This window comes from Aplidium turbinatum, chromosome 12 (genome assembly GCF_918807975.1).
Source record: "Aplidium turbinatum chromosome 12, kaAplTurb1.1, whole genome shotgun sequence".
Classification (NCBI taxonomy): Eukaryota; Metazoa; Chordata; class Ascidiacea; order Aplousobranchia; family Polyclinidae; genus Aplidium; species Aplidium turbinatum.
Window position 1 is genome coordinate 20484763 of NC_137483.1, and position 26321 is coordinate 20511083.

A 26321-nucleotide genomic window follows, 5' to 3' on the forward strand; every position below is an offset into this window, starting at 1 on the left:
TTGTTTTTGCGTGAAAATCCTTTGATGTTTGTCATGCAAAAGTAACAGTCTGAGTGATGTTTACTTGGCTCACGTCATAGCATTGGCACAGCAAAAGGCATAGCCTTCCTTTTCCATAAATCCATAACAGAAGGTCTGTTCTGCACCGATTGTAGCAAATGTGTGGGGCCCAGCTCTTGTCTTGGTCACCGACTTGACATCCAAAGTAGTACTTGTACGCAAACTTGACTCTGGTGGAGAGCTTCATAGTGTGGGAAAGTGGAGTGTAGGCTACTCTCCGCATATGTAACAAAACTTGTCTGGATGGTTCAAGCAAGCTCGCCTTGAGCTGCTTGGTCGAGAACTCATACTTCTTGCAGTCTCTATTGCTGACTACGTTAGTAAAAAGTATACAATAACCTGAAAAGATACATTGTGAAAGTTATGCCTCCAAACACAATACTAAACTTAACCAAATACATTAGCTGCGCAAAACTGCAACACAAACTCAGCAACAACCTCAAAACCAATGATACAGTCACTTGATGTAATACCTAGAACTGAAAATAAATCAATAGTTTTTTTTCAAGTCTAAACCTTAAACCATTTGACCAGGTTAACACTCACAATAGTATTTCAAAATTTTTTTTAATATAATATAATTTATGTTGTGGAACCGGTTTTCTTTCTATAGGATTCATCAGCACAACTGGATCGAAACGAAAAAATTACAGAAGATTACTATTAGCACAACTAGCCCAAAAAAACGCAAATTTACATGTTAAATAAATAAAAAAATAAAAATCACTGAATGTCCAAAACCTTCATATCCTTGCTTTATTCTTTTTCATTTCTTTTTTTTCTTCATAGTATTGCTAAATATACAAAATACAGAAAATATTGCAACAATTTGATACGGTAACTTACTAAAACTGTCCGAACAAGCAGCAGTAAAAAGTCAACTAGAACTGTACCTAGAACTGAATGTAACCAGCTGTCCATTATGACAGATATATGATGTCACAAAAGCGAAAAGCCAAAGGTTATTATTACGTCATTATGTACCTTTGTTGGAAACAATTAACTGTAGAAAAATTAATGTTTTTGTTAAGAAACGAACAAAAGTGTAATTATCTTGAAATCCTGACGTGATAGGAAATTTTTGACTTCAGATTCGAGCTAAGCACACCTGAACTACCTAGAAAAGGTTGTTAGTTTAGCTTGTAAAATTTTCTTGTTAACCAGTGATCCATATGGGCTTGCAGCACCTTGTTATATACCCAAGATAATTATATGAGATAAATATCTTCCTTACTGCATAGTAGCCTAGATAATTTCTTCCTCTGAACATTGAGAAACTAAGATGGAAATTGTAACTTGCTATTGCAATTTCTATAAAACTCCAGCGTGGCGCTTAAATATCGTTTGATGTATTTTTTCATAGATAACCAAACCAACCATGTAAGAGAGCGCGCCATTAACGAAAAATCGCAATAATAGAAGGTTTTCCAAAACAGCATTAAATGATAATTAAACAAAAAATCAATGTAGCATCCCCGCCAGCCATAACAATTCAATTCAACAATGCGCTCAACTGTTGAATGTATCATTAAACAGCCGAAATGGGGTAAGCAAGAGGGTAAAACGGCTGAGAACCATTTCACTAAAGTATTGTGTCTTCTACTTCTGCGGTCATATCTTGATTATTTTCTCCATTAACTTCCTTGCCGAATCTTGCATACAACCAAGAATTTTTAGTTGTGTCGGTTATTTTCTTTTCGCTACTGAATATTGCATCTTCAGCTTGCTCTTCATCATTGACTTCTTCATTTTTGTAACACTCCATATGGGAAGTTTCAAATCTCGGAGTGGTACAGATGGCACTTGTTAATGTAACATTGCTTTTGCTGATGGTAGGCTGCGTATGTACGTTGCTCCCGCTAGAAGAAAACTTGGTGGTGCCTTGCGTTGTCGTTGTGCGTGTTTGTGTGGCGTTCCAACGGTTCCAACGCATTCTCTTTATCTCCGGTCTTCTCAAGATCGATAGAACGCACAGTCCAACTCCCTGTAAAGCACAAATTCTGTTTGAAATAAAGGCTAAACCACCGTGTTTAACCTGAAAAGATGGAACGTTTTGCACCGGTATAGATGGAAGTTGTTTATGCTAAAAAAGGGGTTCTTAAACGGGGGTACACGCGGTACTAAGGGGTGCGTGTAGCGTGACCTATTTGCTGAAGATGCTCAGATGCTGAATCATTAGAGTTAGTTATAAAATGACGTAACAAGCTATGTTTGTTACCGAACTTTAAACTAAAATTATGAGTATTGTAGGCGACTATTACTTTTCAGTCATTCTAGAAGGGAGTTCGAGACCTGATTGGTAATTTCAAGGTGGTGCTAACAAGGAAAGGTATAAAAACCCACTGCTATAAGGTAAGAGCTGAAAACAAGATATTGTGCCATCGCTAGAAATATAATTTTCTTTAACTATAATTTTCTTTAACTAAATATTTTCTTTAACTTATTTGTTTAAACTTAGATTTGATTCTTTATCTTAAATAGACCTCTATATCCAAATTGAATTATCTTAAATAGTATTTTGAAAACAAAGAATACCAATGCATGCAAGATGCTATGAAATGAAAGAAGCTCTAGAAACAGTTGCCAGACAAAAAACAGTCAAAAATACATCAAATAAATATACAACCTAAATTAGAGTTCAAAAACTTCAAAGGACCGGTTCCTTGAGCGACATCTTTGATCAAAATAACTTGAACAAATTACTTCTCCAAGCCTTAAACAAACTTTCATTAAAACAAGTAACAAAGTTAAAACGGGACAAAACAAAAGTAAAAAATAAATTGTTTCATAGAAATAATACTCATCATTTTTCGCACCTGTAAAGTGTTCAGTACGGCAAATACCCAACTTAGAGCCGTAACAAAATAGGGATCGTCTGACAGCAAAAGGATAAACCCAAATACCCAGTTGAGGCCCATAACGATTGTCATAGTAACTGCTGTTAACAACCGTCTCTTATGAGTGACTTTGGATGCTGTAGATTGGATCTATGATGCAAGTCATAGGAGGTTAGTTGATCAATAAAAGATGCATAAGCTTTTAATAAAATATCAAAACAATAAATAATTTATTGGAACTAGTTGATGAAAATCAAGTCTATCATTTTTTCAAGAGTTAATGATTAAGTTTAATCACTGAAGATGACACCAATTAAGTTTTTGGAACAATTGTGAAGTTAATACAATTTCATTGAATTTTAAAACTTTTCCAATACCAACTTTTGTCTCCCAACGACTTAATACTTTTTATTTATCGACACACATTTTGAAAGCGATCAATAAATTGATAGATATTTTGTTAAAATTGTTACTCACGAAGCAATGTGTCCCGCATTGTTAAACAGCATTTAAAAATGAAGTTGGGTGTTTTGGTTTAAACATTAAATTATTTCAAAATAATTTTGTGCACAAAATAGTTAATCATCTAATGATTTTTAGAAAAACAATTGCTGCCAATTTAGCATCAAAGCTTAGGGAAAAAGAGTACTTTGATCATTTTTGCGTCACTTTGGTTGAGTTTTAAGTTTATTTTGTTACTTACTTTTGTTCCATTGGATAACCGTCTAAACAAAAGACAGAATATGATAAAGTTGAAGAGCAGCATGATCCCAACTGGTAGAAGGAATCCAAAGTAAAGGGAATAGCCTCTCAACCAACACACATTTTCAGCAACGTATGATGATACAGCATTGGGATCACGTTCTAAACAGCAAACAAAAGCTGATAGTAGGCCTAACCGATTAATGTCTAATTCATCCGCTTTAATTTACTGCAGTAGCGTAGCCAGGAATTTTGAAAGGGGGGGTTTGACCACCCAGCGGCGGGGGGTCTGGGGGGCCTCCCCCAGAACATTTTGAAAAATTACTTTGAATTTGGTGCATCCTGAGAGCATTTTCAACAAAAATGTGGGTACGAATATTCCTGTAAAATGGTGCTGTCCGGTGGCATAGCAAAAGGATAAGATCATGTTTTCTTCGGCATTTTTCGGAAATAAAGCTAAGTCTCTATGTTTTCTTGTTGCTAATTCTTGGCTGAGATGTTTGGTATTGGCAAAACTCACTCTTTTAATGCAATTTTGTTTAAAATTAGGCAATTTGTTTTAGACTGAAAGTATCATCTCAATATCGTGACGTCACACGCGTGCCAAAGGGGGGAGTTGTAACCCCCAAACCCCCCCCTTGGCTACGCCACTGATTTACTGTATGGCTGGAATTTTATTGTAATCTGAAAGTTTCAAGAAAAAATCTTTGTACAAGCATCTCAGTGTGAATGGTAAATAAATGATGTTCTATTCTAGCTACACCTTATACTTTTCAAAAGCAAAAATACATGCATGCAAGCTTGTTTGATTCATTTTTTTGTTTTAAAACTGCGTAAAAGACACATAACCTTGACTAGTGGAGCAGGCAGACAATTTTCATGACAGGGGTTTGAAAAAAAAAATTGCATCAGACAATGTTAAACTGTGCTAACCTACAGTTACTCCACAAAAGAAACAAAATCAAGCTTGTGTCAGGTCACAAAATATCCCTTAGGCATGCAATTATGCTGATGATGAGGGCCTCAAGATGATCGAGTAAGCTTTACTGACGTTAAGTTTTTTTTTAATTTTTTTAATTGGTTAGTGAAGTGAGCAATGCAATTTAAATTGTGAATGCAATCCACTTTCCACAAATAATTCATGCGCGGGGTATTTGCCCGATCTTTCTTGTGTGGTACAAAGATGTTGTTTATGCAAGTTACGTTAAGATTGCATCTTGTAGCAAAAAGATACTTCAAATACTCATTGTAGTGGTTTGCTTTTACTCTACAACAGAAAAAAAGTAGGTCAAAACCCGAGTATTTTTTTACTTTATGGCGTTTTCTGCATTGTACGAGTACGACTTTCATACACACTTTTTATTTCTTTTTACAGCAAAATGAAACCAAACTGCTGCGATCTCAAAATGAAAGAAAACAGAAAAAAAAAAGATTGTTTTAAAAACATTTCAACATAAATTAAGTAAGCAAAATTAAAATAAATTTTTTGGAAAGATATTGGATACAAACCGTTTGAAAAAATGGCTTCTTATAAATTTAAAAAAATCCATGTTTACGTTTCCATATAGCTTATTTGCTTTTCAATTTACACATAACTGTCTCATTGCGCCAACTTTGCAGTAACTTCTTTTGAAAGCTAACTGTTTTATATCATTAAGAAGAAGAATAATGAACATGTAAGATTAATAAGATATAACACTTAGAATAGCCAGAAAAGAAAACACTGCCATCCACTTTCGTTCACAGGGTCATGTTTGGCGAAGCTGATCGTTAATATTTCAAAAAAATCCTGTTAGTTTCTTGAGTTAGGCGTACAAAAGTTTAGAGTATCACAATAGCCATGAAAAGAAAGGAATCGCCCACTTACGAACGTATGATGATCAATTACACTTCCTTGTTTACTAAATTCTGTTGTTTTGTCAATTCTAAGATTAATATGAAAAGTCGACGTTTCAGGCAAAATTCATTGCTAATTCTGTCTAACTCTACCGAATCAATCTCAATGCGGTTTGGTGACAAAGATTTTCACCATCTATTTACAGTGTTTGGACGTTCTAGTTGTGTTTGTCAACGTTCTACCTGTGACGTCACCGATTAAAGCAAATGAGTAACAAAATCGAAAAAGAAGAAAAATTTCTCATGATGTCAGAACCGCAACGACGCACATCACGATATCTGGCTCTACTTAGACTTTTGCAACTTCTTCAAACAAAAAAACTACAATAAATCTGTAACTTACTGCCTCTACAACTCTTCTGGCCTTGGATGTGTCAATGACACCTAGTAGCGTTGACAGGGGGGGTCCAGGGAGTAATTTTGGACCCGGGCCCTGGATGAGTTCAAGGGCACGGAATCTTTTCAAGGGGCTAAGGAACTTAAAGGAATAACGGCGTATTGTTTGGGTATAGTATAGTGTGCATTTTTTAAATGTTTTGATTTGGGGCACGAAGATCTGATTGGTACCGAGCCCAAAATATTTTCTCAACGACACTGACAACATCCAATTGGGTAAGTACACCATTGTCCACTGGTCTGTGGCAGAAATTTGTGAAATACTTAGCATATCGACATTGTCTATGTAGCCGCAGCATGTTATAATCTGTCAAAGCGATTGTTGTCAAAGCAGCTTGCATGACATTTTTGCTTAGGTTTTGTCTCACAAAAATATAATTAAAGAAAACAACACTTTGTTGCATAACTAGATTGATTAATAGTTCGCTTACAACAGTATTAGCGTGAATTTACCTTCTCCACAAACTAGCTTTGGCTGTTGCTTATCATAATAGCCAAATGCTACAGCCATTGTAAGTGCTGATATTAGTAGTGGTACTCCGTAAGCCAGTGCCCCAAGCTTCTGAAGGTACTTGCTCTTGTCATTTCTGAAGACCTGCAAATGGTTTAAACAAATAAAACACGAAATATTTTTTGCATGAAGAATTGCAATTGATCGGTTTCCGGTATGGCCATTACTTTATAACTTAGTATACATAAGGAAAATTTTGACTAATTTTCTATAAATGTTAAATCTTGACTACAAAGTTACTTTTTCATAACTAACTTTTATAACTAGCAAACTTAGTCTAACTTTTTCAACGTCAGAAACATTTTATAAATGTAATAGTCAACATTGTATAAATGAAGAAATTTTAAATCTAAACCATAAAATTTACCTGCACAACAGCAATGTACATGTCATAGGAGTAGACAGACATCCAAAACCACGTGACCAGGAGAAAGTAATGCAGAAGAAAAACCACTAAGAGGCAGCCTTGAGTTTCAAGGGCGTGGGTAGTTCCCCCAACAAATATGACGTAGGATATGCAAAGGTTACCCATAACATGCATCAACATTTTTGATGGCCGCTTTTTATGCAATTCGCTATAAAAAAAACAAGACCGTATTTTCATTAAGATAATCTAGTTTTAGGAAAAGTTATACGTCAAGCTAAGTGTCACGACTTCTTTCTATCTCTTACCAGAAAAAAGACTTGGAAAGATTCAATGACGTAGTTTAATGGGTTATAACCGAAAAGCAGTCAATTAAATGTCGAATAATTCTACTAGTGGAATGATAATCTAACTTCTTGAAGGACTTTAACGAACGGCTTCTCAAATAACTCTAATTTTGATCAGAAATTATATCAGCATCAATTCTCATCTACTTGTATTCGATTACTTCAACTCTCAATCAACAATAATTTCTGCATCAACTACCAATCCACAACTCATAACACAACTCTCATAACCAACTCAATAATAATCATCATAATAATCCATTACGCAAATTACACCACTATTTATAAAAGGTTTGTTCGGTCTAGTAACTTCGAGAAGGTTACGTAGTGTTGCATCACACGAACTCATCGTCGGTCACGTAGCATTGAGCGGCATAAACAAGCAAGTTTAAAGAAGTCTAAAGAATGTCACGTAGGAGTAGAGGACTGTTACATAATACAGATTTCGTAATCAGAGGTCCATTCGTAAACAACCTTGTGACATCATGACAAACGATATTGGCAATTGTGAAAACAACAGAACGTTCCAGATACAGAATGATTTAGAATTACGTTGCAGAACAACGACTTCACAATTAAAGGTTACTACTGGTCATTGACCGATAATAACATACCGCTCAAGAATTTTATAATGAAAACAGCACATTCTGTCAAGACGCAAAGCAGCCCGACGCGAGGCCTTGCACATTGAAAAAGATTATTAATTTCTTTGTCAAAGTTGTTTTATTTCTTCGAGGGTAAAGTTCCGATAACATAATCATATTGTCGATTTTAACCCTATCTTTGATAGAAGCTGTTTTTGTACGCGAAAAGCACGTCACGGGCTATCTTGGCCCCGTGCTAAGTAATCGCTAATAACGGAAACTATGAAAATCATAGAGCCAAAATATTTTACAAGATAATAGCCATGTGTATTGTTGTGCGTATAGAAATTAAATTTTTACCCAAAAATTTTATTGAAATAAATTGTTTGAGATGAAAAAATGTCAGAAAGTCGGTTTTTATTTTAATTTCCAGAAAATAGCTTCAAATTGAAATTTTTGAATTATAACATAAAGTAATGCTAAACTAAACAAAAAATTACTTTTTCTCATAAATATAAGGCATTTTTGGGCGTTTTTAAATTTCAAAGTAATTGCACTAACATTTATATTGCATTAACATTAACATAATTATATATAACTAGCATTGCACGAAAATGTCTAGCCACCTGAAACGAAATGCTTATTGTGAAGGACAGGAAGGTAGAAAAATGACCAGTTTAGGTTTAGAAAATTTGCAAAGAATAAAAAGCTAAAAGTCAAGAAATTTCACATTTCTAGCGTATTTCCTTCTGTGAAATATTTCACTACTAGAGTGGGGCGTCCTCATAAAGCCCCGTGTCACTACAGATAGGGTTAAAGGGTAAAAATATTAAAACGTAGCAAATTACAGGAAGAAAAATTGTTCATACCAACATGCACTCTAAAAAAATCATGATAAGTTCAAATATGGGTCAAAATAATCCTACATCCATATACGTGCGCTTGCAATTAATAATTTGAAAACCTAAGTTCTGAGACACAGCGGGTAAAAATCCAGTCAATCTTAATTACAGTTTGCACTATTAATGTCATCATTCAAGCACTTTTGCTAATTCAGCTCAAACAACTTCAAAATATAGCAGACCATCGGCTGGACAAAGTTGCAATAAAATTAACTTACGGAGTGAAAAGATGAATCAGTAAAGACAAAATCAACCCAACTATAGACAATGCACAGCCAACATCGCTCACTATGCTCAAAACTACATCAGCAGGTACGTTCTCGGATTTCTGAAAACATAACACAAGTTAGTTACTAATCAACACCGTATGTATGTATGCTAGCATTCAGAGCACAATTCCATCCAGCAAAATCCGTTGTTTTTACGTTGATTTGATTCAACGTCTGTAAATGTTTAATCAATGTAAAAAATGACGGATTTTGCTGTCTGGGATTATGAACCCAGCTTGCAAACATTGCCATTTTTACACCACTGCTATGTCTGGAAAATGGTGTTAAAATTATTAAAGTTATGTTGAAGAGCAACGTTTGCTGCCTAGGAAAGTGATGGATTTGATTCTCTCGATAGCAACAACCGACTTGGCAGCCGATTTATCTACAGTGATTCAATTCTTGAAATGTGCTGTTGAGCATCGCTCTGATAAGTGAAACTATAGTTTACAGATAAATTGCTCAAGTGACTGAAATTTGAGTCTGTGTAGCTTCATCTTCACTTTTGAGTTGAGATGCGAGTGGCATTCTATTTTAGCATCACTTTAAAATTTAAATCATTTCTATGTTCTCACACTTATTTGTCTCAGATTCTCGAAGTGGGCAATAAAAAAAAATTGCAATTATCAAACCAACCTTTGTAGTAATAATACCACACGGCTCACAATCAGTAGTTAATAAAATTTTAATAAACTATTGCACTAAACGCTCAACATTGCAAACTTAGCATTTACCACTTACTACAATCAATGCAAAGTTTGTTAGGTGATTACAAAGACATTTTGGGATATCGGATTGTACATTCAAGCAACAACCTTCCGTGAGCCAATCCCTGATGTCGTAATCCCAATATGCGCAGGTGAGTGTAGTTTTTAAAGCCTGTGACATAATTTTACAGTGTATGATTTATATCCAATATTCATCCTGGTACATATATAATAAAATATAATATTTTAAAAGAAATGATGTTAAAGTTATGCAAAAAGATCATTGTGAAACGTATAGAAAGTCAACGTTAATGTATATTATAAAATATCTCAGCTAAAAGCAGTCACAAAAAGTTAAATAGAAAGAATTAAAGACAGCCGGTGTCTGATTGAAAATAAGTCAATCTTTAGATACAAGTGAAGGTTACGATTTTGTGGAGGCTAAGAATAAATATTAGGTTGAGGTTGGGCAATTTCCTGAGCCCTCTCTGCTGCCATTTCCAAAATAAGAAGTGTGAGCTTTTGCGAGTAGAAATAAAACTTAAACTATAATAGCCTATGCTAAACATTTCATAAAGACAACGTTAGAAATTTTTTACAGTATTTTTTCTTTAGCTAAAAATAAAAATTTTTGTTTCATCGATCTCATGCATAGCCTACAAATACAACTACGGATGATATAAAATCCCGAGAAACCATCCAAATTTACAAACATAACAACATTAACACAAATTTATCGATTGAACTAAAACCACCCTGTTGGCAATTAAATGTCAATCAGTTACCCTTAAAGTTTCTCTATTGGTCGTAACTTTTCCGTGTTTAGAAGATTCATTGAAATATTGGATCTTGACTGGGTCAATCAGATCAGTGACAGTACCATTCAAACCCACGTCAGCAGATACAACCTAAGCATGTGCAGTCAAATAAAAACCCATGTTTTACGTCAATTGTTCAAGTGACGGAAATGTTCAATTGTTTGCAAAGAGTTTAGGATAAAAATCTTGATAAATATCCACTTTTGTTTGTAGATAAAAACATAGTATCACAAAATAAACTGGCGCTTGTAAATACATTTTGATTAGTTTATATTCATACAGTACATTAGGATAATTATATGCTTCAAGAAATTTATTTGTATAAAGAAACAATAGAACCAATATTGCGCAACAAATGGAGCTTAAAGATACAGCTCGAGTCAGAATGAGGTTTCAGATTATGTCAAAAAACAATGTCTAAGACTATAAGTGATTAACTGTCTAATGATCAAATGTCACTTTATGAATTTGTGCGTGAAACAAAAAAACATCCCCATCACAATGGCTTGTAGTCCGAGTTATCGACTGTAAGTCTCAATCAATATAAGTAGAAGAGAACATACCTATTGTTTTGAATAAAAAATACCTTGGAGACGTTTTTGTCCGAGTAAAACAAAGAATCATCATTGTAGTACAGAAAAGCTGATCTTCTTCCTTGCATCCTGTCTTCCCTTTTCTTTCTTCTGCTTTCACTAGTTTCCCCAAATGCTTTTTCCACCGCACTCTTTGGAACTATCACTTCTGTTCCACCTTGGGAAGACACAATCTCTTCTATCTCCAAATGAAGCGTCACCTTTGAGAAGAGAAGATAAATGGCTTTAATTATCTTCATCAATTACTAGTAATGAATATGGTTGTTTTGTGTTGGAAACTTGCATTAAAATCCAAAAAGATTGTTTCAAATCTTTAAATTGAAGCAACTGGGCCAAAGGGTCTTTTATTAATCACCTCACTGCACACATGTTTTGCGTGGCCTCACAGACAGGCCATTATGGACCAACTAATGCTTAGTCTGATGCTGTTGTCTGTCACCGTTTGCCACCGCTAAAGCTCATTCTCGATTGATATCGATCTTAATTTTGTTGAGTCAAAATATCCCGCACACGCGTAAAAACGATTAAGACGTTTGCCCTTTCTGTCTAGGCAAGAGAAAAATTACTTCATTTACCAATTAGATTCTATAATTAGGACATTATGTAGCCTACCTGGTAGGCTACATAATAAGCTTACATCACAATCACATGCCATTCATAAACATGATGAAGACATGCTGAAATAGGCTACGCTCAATGTTGAAAAATTCAATCTGATTAGCCAATGCTGAAGTTATGGATAAATAAAAAAATCTAGTTGATTTGTTTCCAATCTGCCTTTCATACATGATTTGCCGACACAATTAGCTTGAAAATGTCTTAGTAGTTATCTTGACCACAATACTTCAACAAATATTTTATTCTAGAATAAGCGAAGCTGACGCTACACACTAGGGTGGTCCTTATTTGTCAACTTTTGAATTTTTAAGCGGGCGCCCTCTCAAGCTGTTCCAATTTGGTTAAAATGGAAAACCTCAAATTAAAAAAAAAATCATCGGCGTCTAAGGTGTGCTCAAAGAGCTTAAACTTTCTACGCATAACGGCTTAAATCGGTAATAGCATTGAGGCATGGGTGCACATGTGTTACTGCACTTTCATTCTACTGGGGGCTCGCATATATCAAATGAGAAGTTAATAACGATAGTTATTATAGGGGGATCCTTATTTCAAATCTTTCAAACTATAAACAATTTTGGCATTTCTTTTCCACGCCGTGATCACGATAGACACGCCGAACACATGTGCAGCCAAATCGTACTGAGTGATGTCACAATGCTATGTCTGCAGTCTGCACTCTGCGCCGTGTTTTGCCTGCTGAGTAGGCTGCTGAATATTGTAGCAGCCTGATTAATAATAATATAATACTTGGCATCGAATCCCAGTCTGGGCAGCTACGTTTGAAACGAGACTGCTTCCTGCTTCCTTTTTGGACAAAATTATGCAAGATCCTAATTTATGGTCCAGTTTGCCAACATTCATTGAGGCCCAGAAAACTGTTGGAACACTTCGTGTTATGAACGACACAGCAGAGAAGGGTGTAGCCCTCATTCTGGAATATAATGGGTTGCGGACAAAATCAGAGGAACAAACACAATTTATCCTCCAAGTAGTGGCTGAGCACCGAAAAAAACTGCCCCACATAACTAAAGCTGCTCTTGTTGAGAATCAGAAAGACAGACTATTGTAGAAGAGTAAAGAGACATTGGTCATATTGTTTTTTTGTAGAACATTTGATAACCGCTAAAATTTTGTGTTATCATATTAATTGGATTCAGCCACGTGAAATTTCGTTTGCATTGAGCATACCATAATTTTCGTTTAGAATAGAAAATATTTTACAGCAAGTGTTTTACATCAAGTGGAATCGGGGCGCCCATACAATTTCCTCCAACTTAAATTTTTGACTACATATAAGGACCACCCTACTACACACCCTTGAGCTTATTTTTTAATTTTTAAAAAAGCTGAACGTGTCCTATAGCGCCTAAAAATAAAAAAAAATTTAGAATTTTTTATTGGAAGGTGTAGTACAGCCAACACAGAATAGCTTATTTAGCAATACAGCTTCTTGCAAATTTGCAACATTGGGGTATAAAAGGACAATTGAAAATAATTTTTGTTTTATTTTGTTGATAAATATTCATTTTATTCTCCCAAAGTCATGTACTTCCCAAAAATCTTTGTTGCATGTATGCAACATAGGGCAACTAGGGGGTTTTAATATAGCATTACAATTATCTTTGCAGGATAAAACAACAAAATAACAAAGATATAATTTACCCATTGCCTACCTCAGCGGTGACTAAGTCATTGCTTAACAAATACGTTGGAATCGTTTCATTGAGCTCCACACGTAAGGCAACTTTCGGTAAAGTTCTCGTTAACTTGTTCTCGAACGTTCTTGTTTGCTCAAGCGAAGATGATGAGCCATTTGATGATGCTTGCTTCAAATACCCTTCGCTGAGTTGGCTGGTGATGTCAAGGATCGATTGAAATGAATCAACAGAAACCTGAAGCAGCAAATTCAAAAACACTCAAAAACCATTGTAGGAAATGAAAATTTAGAAGAGATCAAAACCAAATTTTGAATAGATTTTTAAATTTTAATATCCTCTTGTAATTTTATGATTATTAGCCAGATGTGGGAAGTAGCGCGCTACATTTGTAGCAGTGCTACTACAGCGCACCAGTTTTTTGAAGCCATAACAGTAGTGGCGTTACATTTTTGTTTTTCTAGGCTTTCTACTTTTTTTCTTGAAGTAGTAGTAGTGGAGAGGCACTACATTTGCTTCAGTAGTATTTCTGCTACCCGCTACTTTCCAATTTAAAGTGAAAAAAAAATGATTTGTTTTCAGAAATTATTGATGGAAACATCGGAGAATATGAATAGAATATCACTTAGAACTTGTTTTCCATAACAACACTGATATAGCAACGTGAATGAATGTGGTGTTGAAAGGTGATATTATTCCTTTGCAAGATCATTTTAGCTTCACAAGGTACTTGAATAGAGCTTTCTAGTGTCAGTAGGCAAATGTAGCGCGTAAAAATAGCATTAACGCGTGTTACTTTTGGTCCAACTAGTGATAACTCCTTTTTTGGCATATTGTAGCGGCAGCAATAGCATGCTGCATTCAAACTAGAGGATGCCCACTTTTATTATTAGCCCATAGACCAGTTAAACCTATGAAAAAAAAGTCGTCAAAATTTTGGATCTCAATTTCCGAAACAGAAATACTACTGTACAAGCTGTTAGAGTAGATTGGTTTGCCTGGAATTGTTAAACCTACCGGGTTTGGGCTTAAAATAAAGGTCTACTGATAATAATATTGGTTTGTAGCCTATTTAAAAAGTACAACCTTGGTAGAAATATTTAAGTGACTAAATATATTCGATGCACAAGCATACAGGAAAGAAGCAGGCTAAACTATTCAAGCATTGACAATTGAATAAAAATGAAGCTAAACTTAGCCTACACTTCCCAATGTAGTTAGCATACGTCGGATGCATATATCTGGCAACAAGTGAATTAATAGGCCTACTGAATTAATCTGTAAAAGTATTCACTTCAATGTCTCCATTTTCCAAGTTTTCCGCTGCTTGTTCAATAAATTCGACTACAATCTCAACTTCTTCGCTTGAAAGCTCCTCCGAATCCATTGTTATTACCTCAATGCTTGTAGTAGCATCTTCAAACCCTTCTGTAGTGTTTGCATTTGCTGTAAGCTATACAACAAACAGTTAAAGTAGTAAATTTACCTATACTTGTTGGTTTTTAGGGTAAGTTTTCCTGCGATTAGTAATAGTATGGCCGTTGGGAAGAATATTAGGGCCGGGTACTGATGAGATACCAGGCACCCAAACCAACACACTTCCAAAAACACATTCTTCTTTAAAAAATAAAACATTATTATAAAATTGCAAAGGAAAGAGATGGTTGATTTTTTTTGTTTATAAGATTACAGGATTTGTCTTCAAAGAACACTGATTGGATGCAAACGTAGGCTACTAGTGTGTATCAAAACACTGCAGGGTGTGTATTTAAATAGCCTACGCAAGTCTTTTGAAATGGTTCCAGGCCTTTAAAATATCTAAGGCCCTTGTCCAAAAGTAGACTACCCCCTGAACTCTACCGTCAACTCTACTGACAGTTTTTCCGTATTGAGTATTTGTTAGTTATTAAGTTACAATTGAAGTACAGTCAACGCTATTGCGCGTCTTTGAAAGAAATTTCAAACACAAGTTGCTTTGTTATTATTCAGTTGCAGGCTTCTGCAAGCCAGCGTGTATTTATTGTGTATCATTTTTTTGTCATGTGCCACACCCATCAATATTTAAAGGAACAGCTTTGTCTTTTTTGACTAGTTTTATGAAAAAGTCTTTTGTTTTCTGCTTTTACTTTAATAAAATTAATAAAAAGCGAGCATGCACCTTTGCAATTAATGCAGAACAAGATTCTGTCCCATTTCTTATGTCATCTGTGATATTGTCTTTGGTCGCTGAGCACAGCAGAGATCTTGAAAGAAATTCTATAAAGCATAATTTATTACTCAATAAAATGTGACTAATAAATTAGCCAAATGTCGTGAAGTCAGGTAGTTCGTAGCTGGTTTGTTGGTTTTGCATCTTTATCCTCGGACTGACAAAGCCTTACTAGGCTATTCCTGATAGTTTTGCATACCTGTAGAGGATTTTGACGCAGGACCCGTTACCGAAATTGACTGAGTCAAGTTTCCGACTGTTGAAGTGTTGTTGCCGGGGAATTTTTCCATCCGTTTGTATTTTGTAAATCATAAGAAAAAAAACGTAACCTTTTTAGTGTGATGGATAAGCCAAACGCAGATGTAGCTTCGCTTCACCATGATCTGAAATCGTTATTTCAATCGAAAATTGATGACCTTGTACACAGACATTGTCAACTCAGCATAGCTCAGTCCCAGAAGCTCAACTGAAGAAGAACGAGAAGAACGAGAAGAACGAGAAGAACGAGAAGAACGAGAAGCACGAGAAGAACGAGAAGAACGAGAAGAACGAGAAGAACGAGAAGAACGAGAAGAACGAGAAGAACAAGAAGAATAAGAAGAACAAGAAGAACAAGAAGAACAAGCAGAACAAGAAGAACAAGAAGAACAAGAAGAGCAAGAAGAAAAAGAGGAAAAAGAAAATAAAGAACAAAAAGAAAAAGAAGAACAAGAAAAACAAGAGAAATAAGAAAAGCAAGAAGAAAAAGAGGAAAAAGAAAATTAAGAAGAAAAAGAAGAAAAAGAAAAACAAGAAAAACAAGAAAAACAAGAACGAGAAGAATGAGAAGAAAGAGAGGAACAAGAACAAGAACAAACAGAAGAAAAATGAGAAGAAAAAAAAGAAAAAAAAAAGAAAAAGAAGTAGAGTCATGTGCGTCAAAATCGTACTCTTGTTAAATATTATGACGGAAACGAGTGAAAATAACTTTTTTAGCTTATGTCACCAGAAAAATGTAAGAATCGTTTGTGATAAGTCCGTGTCTGTATTGCAAACACAGCATCTCACCTGCACATTGTACTCCGTTTCCAGTGTAACCATCCAAACATGCACACGTAAAACTTCCAAAGGTGTTGCTACATGTGGCGTGTTGTTTATCACAATTGTCCAAACCCCCCAGACACTCATCGATATCTGTTAATTTTGATTAAATGTCACTCAATGTTTCACAGATAAATAGTAATGATTGCATCTTGATTGTTGGGAAACGCTGCAAGAGTAAGCTGATGCAATAAAGCTATGAGAACAAGTTCAGTATTGTAAAAAGAAAAAAGTTTGAAGCCTACACTTGGAGGAAAGTGTGTGTTCAGTTTTACCAAAATCAGAAAAATTTCAACCCAGTTCAACCAAGTCACATTTGTGGAAAGCTTACATTGTGTTTTAACATAGCATTAACACTAACATAACTCTTCTAGTATGGCAAACAAGCCAAAAGAGGATGTAGTTTTGCTTCACTCTACTCTAAAAGTCTTATAATTCAATCGCACATTGGTAGGCTTGGACACAGACATTGCTAACTTAGCGTGGTTGGATGTTCTTTCCCAAAAGATGAAGAAGAGGCAGAATCGTATGCATTGAAATCGTACACTCGTTAAATATGATGAAGCAAATGAATGAAAACTGTTTAGCGTAGGTCACCAGCAAATCAAAAAAGTTATGCTAAAAATGTAAAAATCGTTTGTGATAAGTCCATGTCTGTTTTACAAACACAGCATCTCACCAGAACAATGGGATCCGTTTCCAGTGTAGCCATCTAAACAAGTACACGTAAAACTTCCAAAGGTGTTGCTACACGTGGCGTGTTGTTTGTCACAATTGTCCACACTATCCAGACACTCATCGATATCTGTTAATTTTTTGCACTTAGTGTCTCAAACACAGAAATAGTAATGAGAATATTTTATTTTGATTGCAGACAAATGCTACAAGGGTAAGCTAATTTATGGGCGGGCTACCCTACAATAAAACTATGAGAATGAGTCCAGTAGTGTAGTTGTTAAATTTTAACGAAATCAAAAATTTTTCAGGCAAGTCACATTTGTGGAAAGATGACATTAAGTTTTTAATTCTGTACCATACATAAAAAGTTATAAAAACAAACGTCTGGGATTCTGCCTGGACAGTTCTAGATTAGTTTATTTCTTTTGGCAACTTTATCACTTTCTTTTGTCAAACCTAAGGCTGCAGTTTCTGCAGTTCGGCAACTTGGCCTAAACCTTCGCTAAGTCTGTGGTATAAGCTGCTGATAACGTATTGCAAAAACTACAAAAGTCTGTTTGCAGATATTTCATAACCATGTTTATAGAATTTGAATAGTTTTTTTTACAATGATTCCTATAAGATGATACAAATTTAAATCCATATGATTAACTTTGATCTCCGATGCTTTATTGTTGTCCCAAACATGAACTCACCCTGGCACGATAAGCCGTTTCCCTTCCATCCCTTGTTACAACAACATGTATAGCTTCCTTCAGTATTGTTGCAAGTTGCTTGTGCATGGCAGCTATTCGTACGAGTAAGACACTCATTCACGTCTAAACACAATTGATATGACCACTGTTGATATGAGTTAGTTTAGCCTTCCTCATTTTGTCAGTGTCAGTGTAATCAATAAATGTGATATCGCCCCCCTAGGATGACATCACGTCAACGTTTTGTCGTTTCTATCTTTTTCTGGATATGTGCTATGTTTGGCATTTATTGTTTTTCTTTCCTGTTTCTCGCTCGTATGAAGCAGAAAGTTTGCGATCAGCCGAATGAAAAAACTTGGAGCCAATTTTTCGTCAAGTCATCAAGTTTGTGGAGGCTTGTTATTCCGTTCGGAAGAAAACACATGGGACAGCCAAAAATGATGCTTGGCTGTTTTCTCCGTCGTACCACACTTACACGCAACAGAAGCCCTCATGCCCCAACGCGCCGAGCAAGCGTTAAAACACCCCACTCTCCATGGTCAGAAGCAAAAAACAAACTGACTGATTGTAAGATTAGAAAAAGATAAAGGTTTAAAGAATCAGTTGAGAGGCAAATTTGGACAAGAGGTGTAAAATATTATGCTAAATTAACTACACGTGCACAACCTTACTCAGATCATATCAAATCTCTCAACGATTTGTGAAAGCCGCCATGCTCGTGCATCACATTGAACCGTAATACATGTGATTTATATGGATTTCGTGGAATAACTTTTGGTTTGACTTTTTTTTATTGGTATCATAGAAAGTTTTACAAAAAATTCTTCGACTGTTAAAGAGGATAATTAGGCTACTATCCTATACTGTATCATCCCATGTTACTGGAACTGCTTTGTACATGAATAGGCTCACGCAGTGTGTTTTTATAAGCGTTCATTACCAACACAAGCAAATCCGTCAAAGGAGTATCCAGGTGGGCAAGTAAGATAACCCATAGTAACTTGATCGGGTAAGGTAGAGTAGTCCATCGTGGGAGTGTCGTCACTAGTAAAGTTTCCATCTATAAATGTTAAACATTGGTGTTTGATTCACTATACTACAATTACTACATATTCCACCAGCATCACAAGCTGTTTTTGTGTGTGTTGCTGTAGTAGACTGACTTGATCTTAAGTAGAAAAACTAACTTTAGCCGACGTTTCATGTTATACACCAAATTATTTCATTAACAATGCTTGACCACGTAAGGGTGACAAGAGAAGTAACTTCTTCCATCACAAAATCATCATTTTAATGTAGGTCAGCAAGTATTTCTGTTTGCTCTTCTGTGGTTCCAGATATATTTTGTGACACACATATTATATATTTTAAGAAAATTGAACAGAACGAACTGACCCGTAAAGAATGAACTTTATTTACAAAATTAAACTTGGCAAAATATGTTGGATATTAAAATAAAATTTTACGTACTTAACAATAAATTTTAAGTTAAAGGTTGATGCGTAGCCTAGAGAAATGCAACAGATTTCTGTTTATGCTCACACAAGAATAAATTACCAAAACAACCGAACAAAGTATATGGGAGTAGATCCGAACAAACAAGTCTTCCTTGTGCATTGATCTCCAATGTGTGCGACAAGTTCCCACTTGTTGAAGTAACAAATATTCCGAGCACATCTGTGTAATATAACTAATACCGTAATGATAATTTCCTTTCAACGCTTTGCTACCATTTTGCAGTGTAAACTCTATTTTTGCAAATGTAAAATAATTTGAATTTAATCAAAATTTAGTAATATAATTTTTGTAAATAGCACGAAATGAAATGTTATTGCTTGAAGTTTTTGCATAATACAGCATAATAAACATTTTGCATAATAAATCGGTTAAACTAATCAAAACTAACACTGCAGACATTTATACCGGTAACACTGAAGATGAAGACAGTACAGTTTTCGAAATGTTTGTTTGCTGAACATGAGTTTAGTCGAAATGTTTGTTTGCTGAACATGAGTTCAGTAGGCTATCTACATTTTGGGCTAATTATTTTTTCATCAGATCAATCTGTTTGACCACTTTGCTCCTAAACCAATGGTTCTTCCATGGTTTTCACTAGCTCTCCCATGGTTTCCTATCACAAGTTTTTGTTCTTTTTACTTTGGTTTGGTAAATGATAACTTTCTAAAAATGGTGTAATAATCGAATTACCAAGGCAATTGAATGATTCGTATGCAATTCCACTCATACACGAGCACGTTCCATTCACGTTGATGCAAGTCATTTCCTCTGACTGGTCGCTGGTCAAAATAGTTCCACTTCCTTCTGTCGCCAGTGTCTGAAACGCTGACGTTGATACTCTAGCATTAGCATCTCATTAGTTTTGTACGGGCTTTGCTTTTGTATCATATTACCCAGATAGAGGCAACGATGTAGTCCAAAAAACAATGATTACTAATAGGCTACTTTGCGGTTTTAATTTAATTTTTCTGTCGTATCTAGGCTTACACCCGGTGGACGGTGGTTGAAGATTTAGATTAAGTGGACAGGAAGGCAAGGAAGCCAATCTTCATGTCCACCTTCAGGCATGCCTTTCAGGGTCTTGCCAAAGACACAGTTGCATGCTCTTGAGCGGTGTCGAACCAGCGCCCTTTCGACTGCCGTTCCAGGGCTCTCACCACTCGGCTATGCAGCCGTAGGTTTAATGAAGCACAGGTAGGAAATGAAAGAGACACGTGTAGTTTAGTTTTATGGATCCGTACATATGGAAATCGTTTACTTTAATTTTTGAAAGTAAAAGCATCCATATAGAAAATCAATGAGTTTCCACTAAGGATATCTTATTATTTGTCAGTTTTTTTACTCTTGTACAAAAGAGAGCAGGAAATAATGGACTTGGAAGAATAGAGCTGACTTCCAACAATTACAAACAAGTATGACATCCTAAGTCGAATCATTTTGATTATATGTTAAGTCACAAACATACCACCAGTCCAAGTGTTTAATAACTGGTAATTTTTCAAAAAAATTCTCACACCCTATTTTACAGATAAAGTAGGCTATCTAAGGCATGCTGTATTCCTCTGATATATGATTTACGGTTTTATCCAGACAGAAAACAACAATCTTGTACATTAATTCAACTTCTATAGAAGTCGAATCGACATTAATACGATCATAAATACTAAAACCTCCTGATAGTGGGTCGCACGCTACATTGCACAATGTCACATTGGGCCTATGGTTTGAATGTTACAACGCTTTCTGCGTTCTGATATTCTTTAGTGTTTCGTATTCTCCTGTAAACAATCAAGAAATTTACTCAATGGATTTGTTAAACTACGTAACAAACTGTGTGGAAAAATATTATTTACCTGTACAATTGATGACAGGATATATGAAAACTTCCGAGCATGTGCAGTTTCCATCTGTGTCTACACATTGTGAGGATGCAGCGGCTCCATTATTCGTGGTAACCAACAATCCACTCAGGTTTAATAAGCTATCTGCATTAGTAATTTAGTTATATTGCAATTGCAAACATGTTTTTGCACTAATGACTGATATTTACAAATAAGTTTGACGAGCGTTCTTCTCAGTATAATTTATTTTTGAACGAAACATTTGCGTCTTACACAGAACAAATCTGTTCAGAAAGTTTGTCCAAGTTTCAGTTTAATATAAGAAATACATTTGACAAAATCATGGTACAATATTAAGTCGCTTAATATTTTATGAAACACCAATATGATAATAAAATATAGGTTAGCATTATGAATTTGATGATGCTTTTCACTAAATAGGCTATCTAAGACATCTAAGACATGTTGTATTCTTCTGATATATGATTTACGGTTCTATCCCGACAGAAAATAGTAATTTTGTAGCCTACATTAATTTAAGTCTTGTAGAAGTTGAATCGTTGTAAATAAAACTGTTTTTTTGGTTGGAAACGTACTCCTGAAAGTTCAATTCATTGCCAAACCTAAGCTTAGTATTACTGGGTTCACTATAGAACAATTGGATAAAGATAACTAAAGAGTGTAGAACTGCTTTGGTTTAAAGTTTCAATATCAAAGTTCAGCTCTGACTAAGCGGTATGCATCACTGAGCGTTATTGTTTTGTCTTTGTTTATTGTAAATAAACACCAGTTATGATATCATAATATTACCAACGCACATTTTTGCCGCAGCCAATCAATCCACGCAATCATCATTTACTTTTACTGTATAGAAACAGGACTTGAAAAAAATGAACAACCCACGATGAAGATAGGGATCTTGTGTTTAGCAAACGTTTCAAAACTAGTTTTGAAACGTTTGCTGAACATGAGTTTGGTATTTCTTGTCAGCACTTTTATTTTTAGATCAGATTGACCAAACGTTTCAATCATTTTGCTCCTAACTTTTTTGAAAATGAACCATATTTTAATTTTTAAATTAAAAAGATAGTTGTTAAAAGGTAGTAGTTGTTTGTTTTAATAAACAACTTTTTGTCTAGTATCATTTGAATCTCTTCATTCAATGCCTGTTGGTCACGTCACTTCAAACAGTAGCATTGTCATTTCAATACTCCATCAGTTTCCTTGACGCATTCTGTTGTTTATTCGGTTTCTAATTCACGGATGGCCTATCATATGCATAAATGTAAATATTAAAATAAAACTTTACCTGTATTGCTGGTTTGAGCCAAACTCAAAGCTATAAATCCACAAAAATAAGCCAGTTTCATTGCCATGGTGGACACAGCCACAGTTCTTGCTATTGTGGTCTTAATTTTTTCTTATTTTCTATCTACCCTATATCTGTCAAACTAAAACAGACGTAAAATTCGAGGGTAATCTAACCTAACACATGAAACGTTTAAAAATAATTTAGCTAGAATGCAGCGCATCCTTCGCTCTAGTTGATCGCTCGAACCCACACAGTTTCCGTTTCACGGTACACTGCAACTATTTGATGATATCATTCACCAGTGAACCATTTAGTTGGTCAGAGCGAGCTAATCAGTTATTGTTTACATTGGTTTAAAGTTTGCATATGTTGAATCAATGTAAAAAATGAATGAGTTTCTGGGACGTCTGCTTTATCGACCTTGTGCTTTAGTAGGCATTTCTCGACAAGAAAGTTATTTGCTTAAGTTTTGAAATATGTTTTGGATCGTCCACTCCAATGGTTCAATAGGATAAACACCGAGCTTTGAGACCAAAGGAACATCAAGATTAAGCAACGCTGGTTCAGCTCTCTGGACGAGCAGTTGAGAAAGCAACACTTAGTGAATGGAATAGTTTGCAGGCAATAACATGCAGTAACAACAAGTGAAAACCTAACTGGATAACCGGACCTGCGTCAGGGGTTCAATACCTATTGAAGCACACGAAACTGCCTGAATAAAAGTTTCACATACTTCTAAAGAGGCTTTATCTTGTCTCATCTAAGTTGCTTCAAAAACTAAAATGGCCTAGCACACCAGTAAAAATTTTCTATTTCTGAAATATTCTTTCTGATCTCAGCTGAAATTGCTCTGTCTCATGCCATGGTCACAGAAGCATTAAGTCTATTAAGCTATGAATGCAGATTGAATCGAAGATTGCATTTGACTTTGATTCTGGTTACAATAATCGGGCTGCATTGCAAATGCTACGACACTGAAAGGGTTGGTTCGTTTGGTTGTTGCCAACCAAAGAAAATGACGATAACAGTATTTCACAAATTAAGCTCCGGAAATATGATTTTCGGAAATTATACAGTGGTCATTGCTCTAAGCTTCAATACTTGTGGTGTAAACACAATATTTTCGACTGCTTTAAAATGCATATTAAACTTGTGCCAAATAGAAAGTTACACAAAACATTTATTCGACTCAGCGTTTTTCCTTCACTGTTATGCCTTCAAGAAGTCAAACTGTCTCACAGACCGGTCTTTTTTTGCTTGTTCTTTTTCCATTCGCTCTTTAATCACGTTCTTTCATCGTCTTCAGTATTTCATGCTGCTTTCAAATTGCAACGTATCAAATGTCTTGTTACCTTTTTCTCTGTCATGGGATAGGCCTACAAGGCTCTACCTTCCCTACTCCGTCTATATTATTCTTTTCTGTAACCTTGTTTCACGTGATTTCATGTTTCGAAACTCCATTTTTCTTAGTTATCTGTTGTAATTACAAACTTCATCATTCATATCAAGTTCTTTTCTTTTCTCATTCATTTTCGTTTGAATAAAATGTATTGCAATATTTTTCTTTCTTGAAAAGCCGGTTTTTCAATGACTTTTTTCATCTCAAAATTTGCCTTATTCTTTATCAATGTCTTATGAGTGCAGCATACTTTCAAAATTATCAATAGAGGTGAACCTGTTGTTTAACTATTCGTACGTTTCTTTGCCAAATTGTACAAATAAAAAATCATAAATACTGGGTGGCAAATTTGAAAAGTGCAGTTGAGAAAACGAATTAGAGTTTAAGACCATTATGCAGATGATAGAAAAATAGGAACACAAATTGTCACTGAAGCAATAAATGGAGCTAAAATATTGACAACCAATCACGATTGGTGAAGAAAAGTGGTGAGCGTACAAAGCCTTGTTTTTATAATCAAATGTATTGTTGGCTACGTTCGATTTTCTGTAGATGACCCAGTGATTGCTATTGAGAACTTAACATTTATTTGCGAGTTAACATACAGAACCTACGCGGAACTACAGATATAGTAGTCTATTTCTCACCTAAAATTTAAATCTGCACTATAAATACATAATTATATCTTTATTATAGGCTACCACAAATGGAAAAATCACCGCGCTGAGTTACTTATATAGTAATAAGACGTTCAAGTCTGGTGTACGTTTACTGCACTGAGGAGACTTTAAGGTCGAAACAGTGACGCCCTGTCTGCATTTACCTTTATTTATTAGGAATAAACTAAAACAGTATATTCTTTAAATTTCTTAATCTTACTGACTTACTGATCATCTCGGGTTAGCAAATATTTGAAAGTTTACATGGTATCAGCAAATCTGGCATTTGTCTTCGTTTTTACATAACACTCATCCATTTACAACTGCATAAAACGATGATCAAATATTACAAAATAAAGTTTGTAATTTTAAAAAGCGGATACAGCTGACATGATGGTAGGCTAATTGCAACCCACATTCTTCATTCTGTAAAATGAATGGAAACGTCTTCATTACAAAAATGACGTTTTTGAATTACGTCTCTACTCGAAGCGAACCAAGGAAAAGTATTTTTAGCCAACTACAAAGTCGACCTTTTTCCCCTCTTTTTCATGCTTTGAGCATATAACCGCATCCATCGTTTTAGATATTATATAGGTCACACTTGAGCAGTTTAGAGAGCCCCATGTGACTACGTTTACGATCTGCTGTGGTTACACCCTTTCTCCAGCTATTGATTTATTTTTATCACTTACGATAGGCTACGTCATGAGTTATGGAGAGAACTTTTTGTGTTGAAACAGTTCTAATACAAACAATGAACAAACACAGTGTATAACTTTCAACATTATTTTCTAGAGTCAAATTTCAAAAAATATGTTGCAAAACAAAATTTGATGATTTATTTTGGAGAAAATGTTTAAAAAATTCAATCTTAATCGAACTTGTGGTATTTTCAAAAGCTAAAGGATTATCAATGGAAACACTTTTATCCACTAAATTTTATGCAGAATAACTACCGAGTTTTATTTGTTTGCCTACCACGTCAAGAAAATAACATATGAGTTATGAAATGTTTTAATACAATTTTCAAACCCAAAATAATGATTGGATTAACAAAATATATTGAGTGAAGAATTGGCTGCCGAGAAACAAAATATATTGAAATGAAACATGGCCGAAGTTTCAAATGATATTAATCGTGCATGAAGTCTGGAATATTCATCTAGAAAATTAAAATTGCGACGTTAATTTTGCAGAATTACAATGTAAATTCATCTTCTAAGCTAGTCAGAAGTTCAGAACCCTATCCCCCCTCCCCCCAATCAGGATTCCACTTGCAAACTGCTATAGGATATTTGTTAAATATCGAAAAAACGCTGCATATTTGGAATGTTTTGGGCTTTCCTGAGTGTTAAAAGAAGTCCATCTGTCCCATTGATCAAAAAGAGTCGAAAGCTGACATAGAATAGACCTATAATGGTACTGTAACGTACAGTAGTTATGATAGTATATCCTATACAACTTAATAAACAAAATAACCAAAAATTAAACAGTCACTTGGCTTAAATATCTTTCAGCAAGCTGAGAGGTTAAGGTGATTAAGTCAGCCATTAGAATAAGGCAATCGCTCAACCAAAATTGTATCTTGTCCCCCCAAAAAGAGAGTTTTTTATTGCTAGCCTACTATCACGTCTTTATACATTGTATTACATGTTAAATGGCGTTTTA

The 26321-nt window shown here is 35.0% G+C and overlaps 1 protein-coding gene across 1 annotated transcript; it reads right to left on the reverse strand.

The window, feature by feature from the left end:
- Positions 1 to 694: 694 nt before the first annotated feature.
- Positions 695 to 22723, reverse strand: LOC145780669 (uncharacterized). The gene is made up of 20 exons (XM_082592290.1): positions 22590 to 22723; positions 21293 to 21424; positions 20130 to 20264; positions 19479 to 19598; positions 18862 to 18981; positions 17922 to 18044; positions 17228 to 17353; positions 16516 to 16641; positions 15418 to 15515; positions 14554 to 14712; positions 13278 to 13496; positions 10980 to 11186; positions 10361 to 10483; positions 9610 to 9747; positions 8818 to 8927; positions 6770 to 6977; positions 6345 to 6486; positions 3601 to 3761; positions 2877 to 3047; positions 695 to 2044 (listed from the first exon to the last, which is right to left on the reverse strand). The coding sequence occupies exons 1-20, from the start codon at positions 22654 to 22656 to the stop codon at positions 1643 to 1645; spliced, it is 3087 nt and encodes a 1028-aa protein (XP_082448416.1). The 5' UTR covers positions 22657 to 22723; the 3' UTR covers positions 695 to 1642.
- Between the last annotated feature and the right edge of the window lie 3598 nt (positions 22724 to 26321).

Bases quoted from the DNA above. Each gene is read 5' to 3' on its own strand.
- LOC145780669 (XM_082592290.1), bottom strand. From the start codon at position 22,656: ATGGCAATGAAACTGGCTTATTTTTGTGGATTTATAGCTTTGAGTTTG. The intron at 21,425-22,589 runs GTAAAGTTTTAT...TTACTAATGCAG, and splicing joins GGCTCAAACCAGCAATACAG to ATAGCTTATTAAACCTGAGT. The intron at 15,516-16,515 runs GTGAGATGCTGT...TATGCTTTATAG, and splicing joins AAACGGAGTACAATGTGCAG to AATTTCTTTCAAGATCTCTG.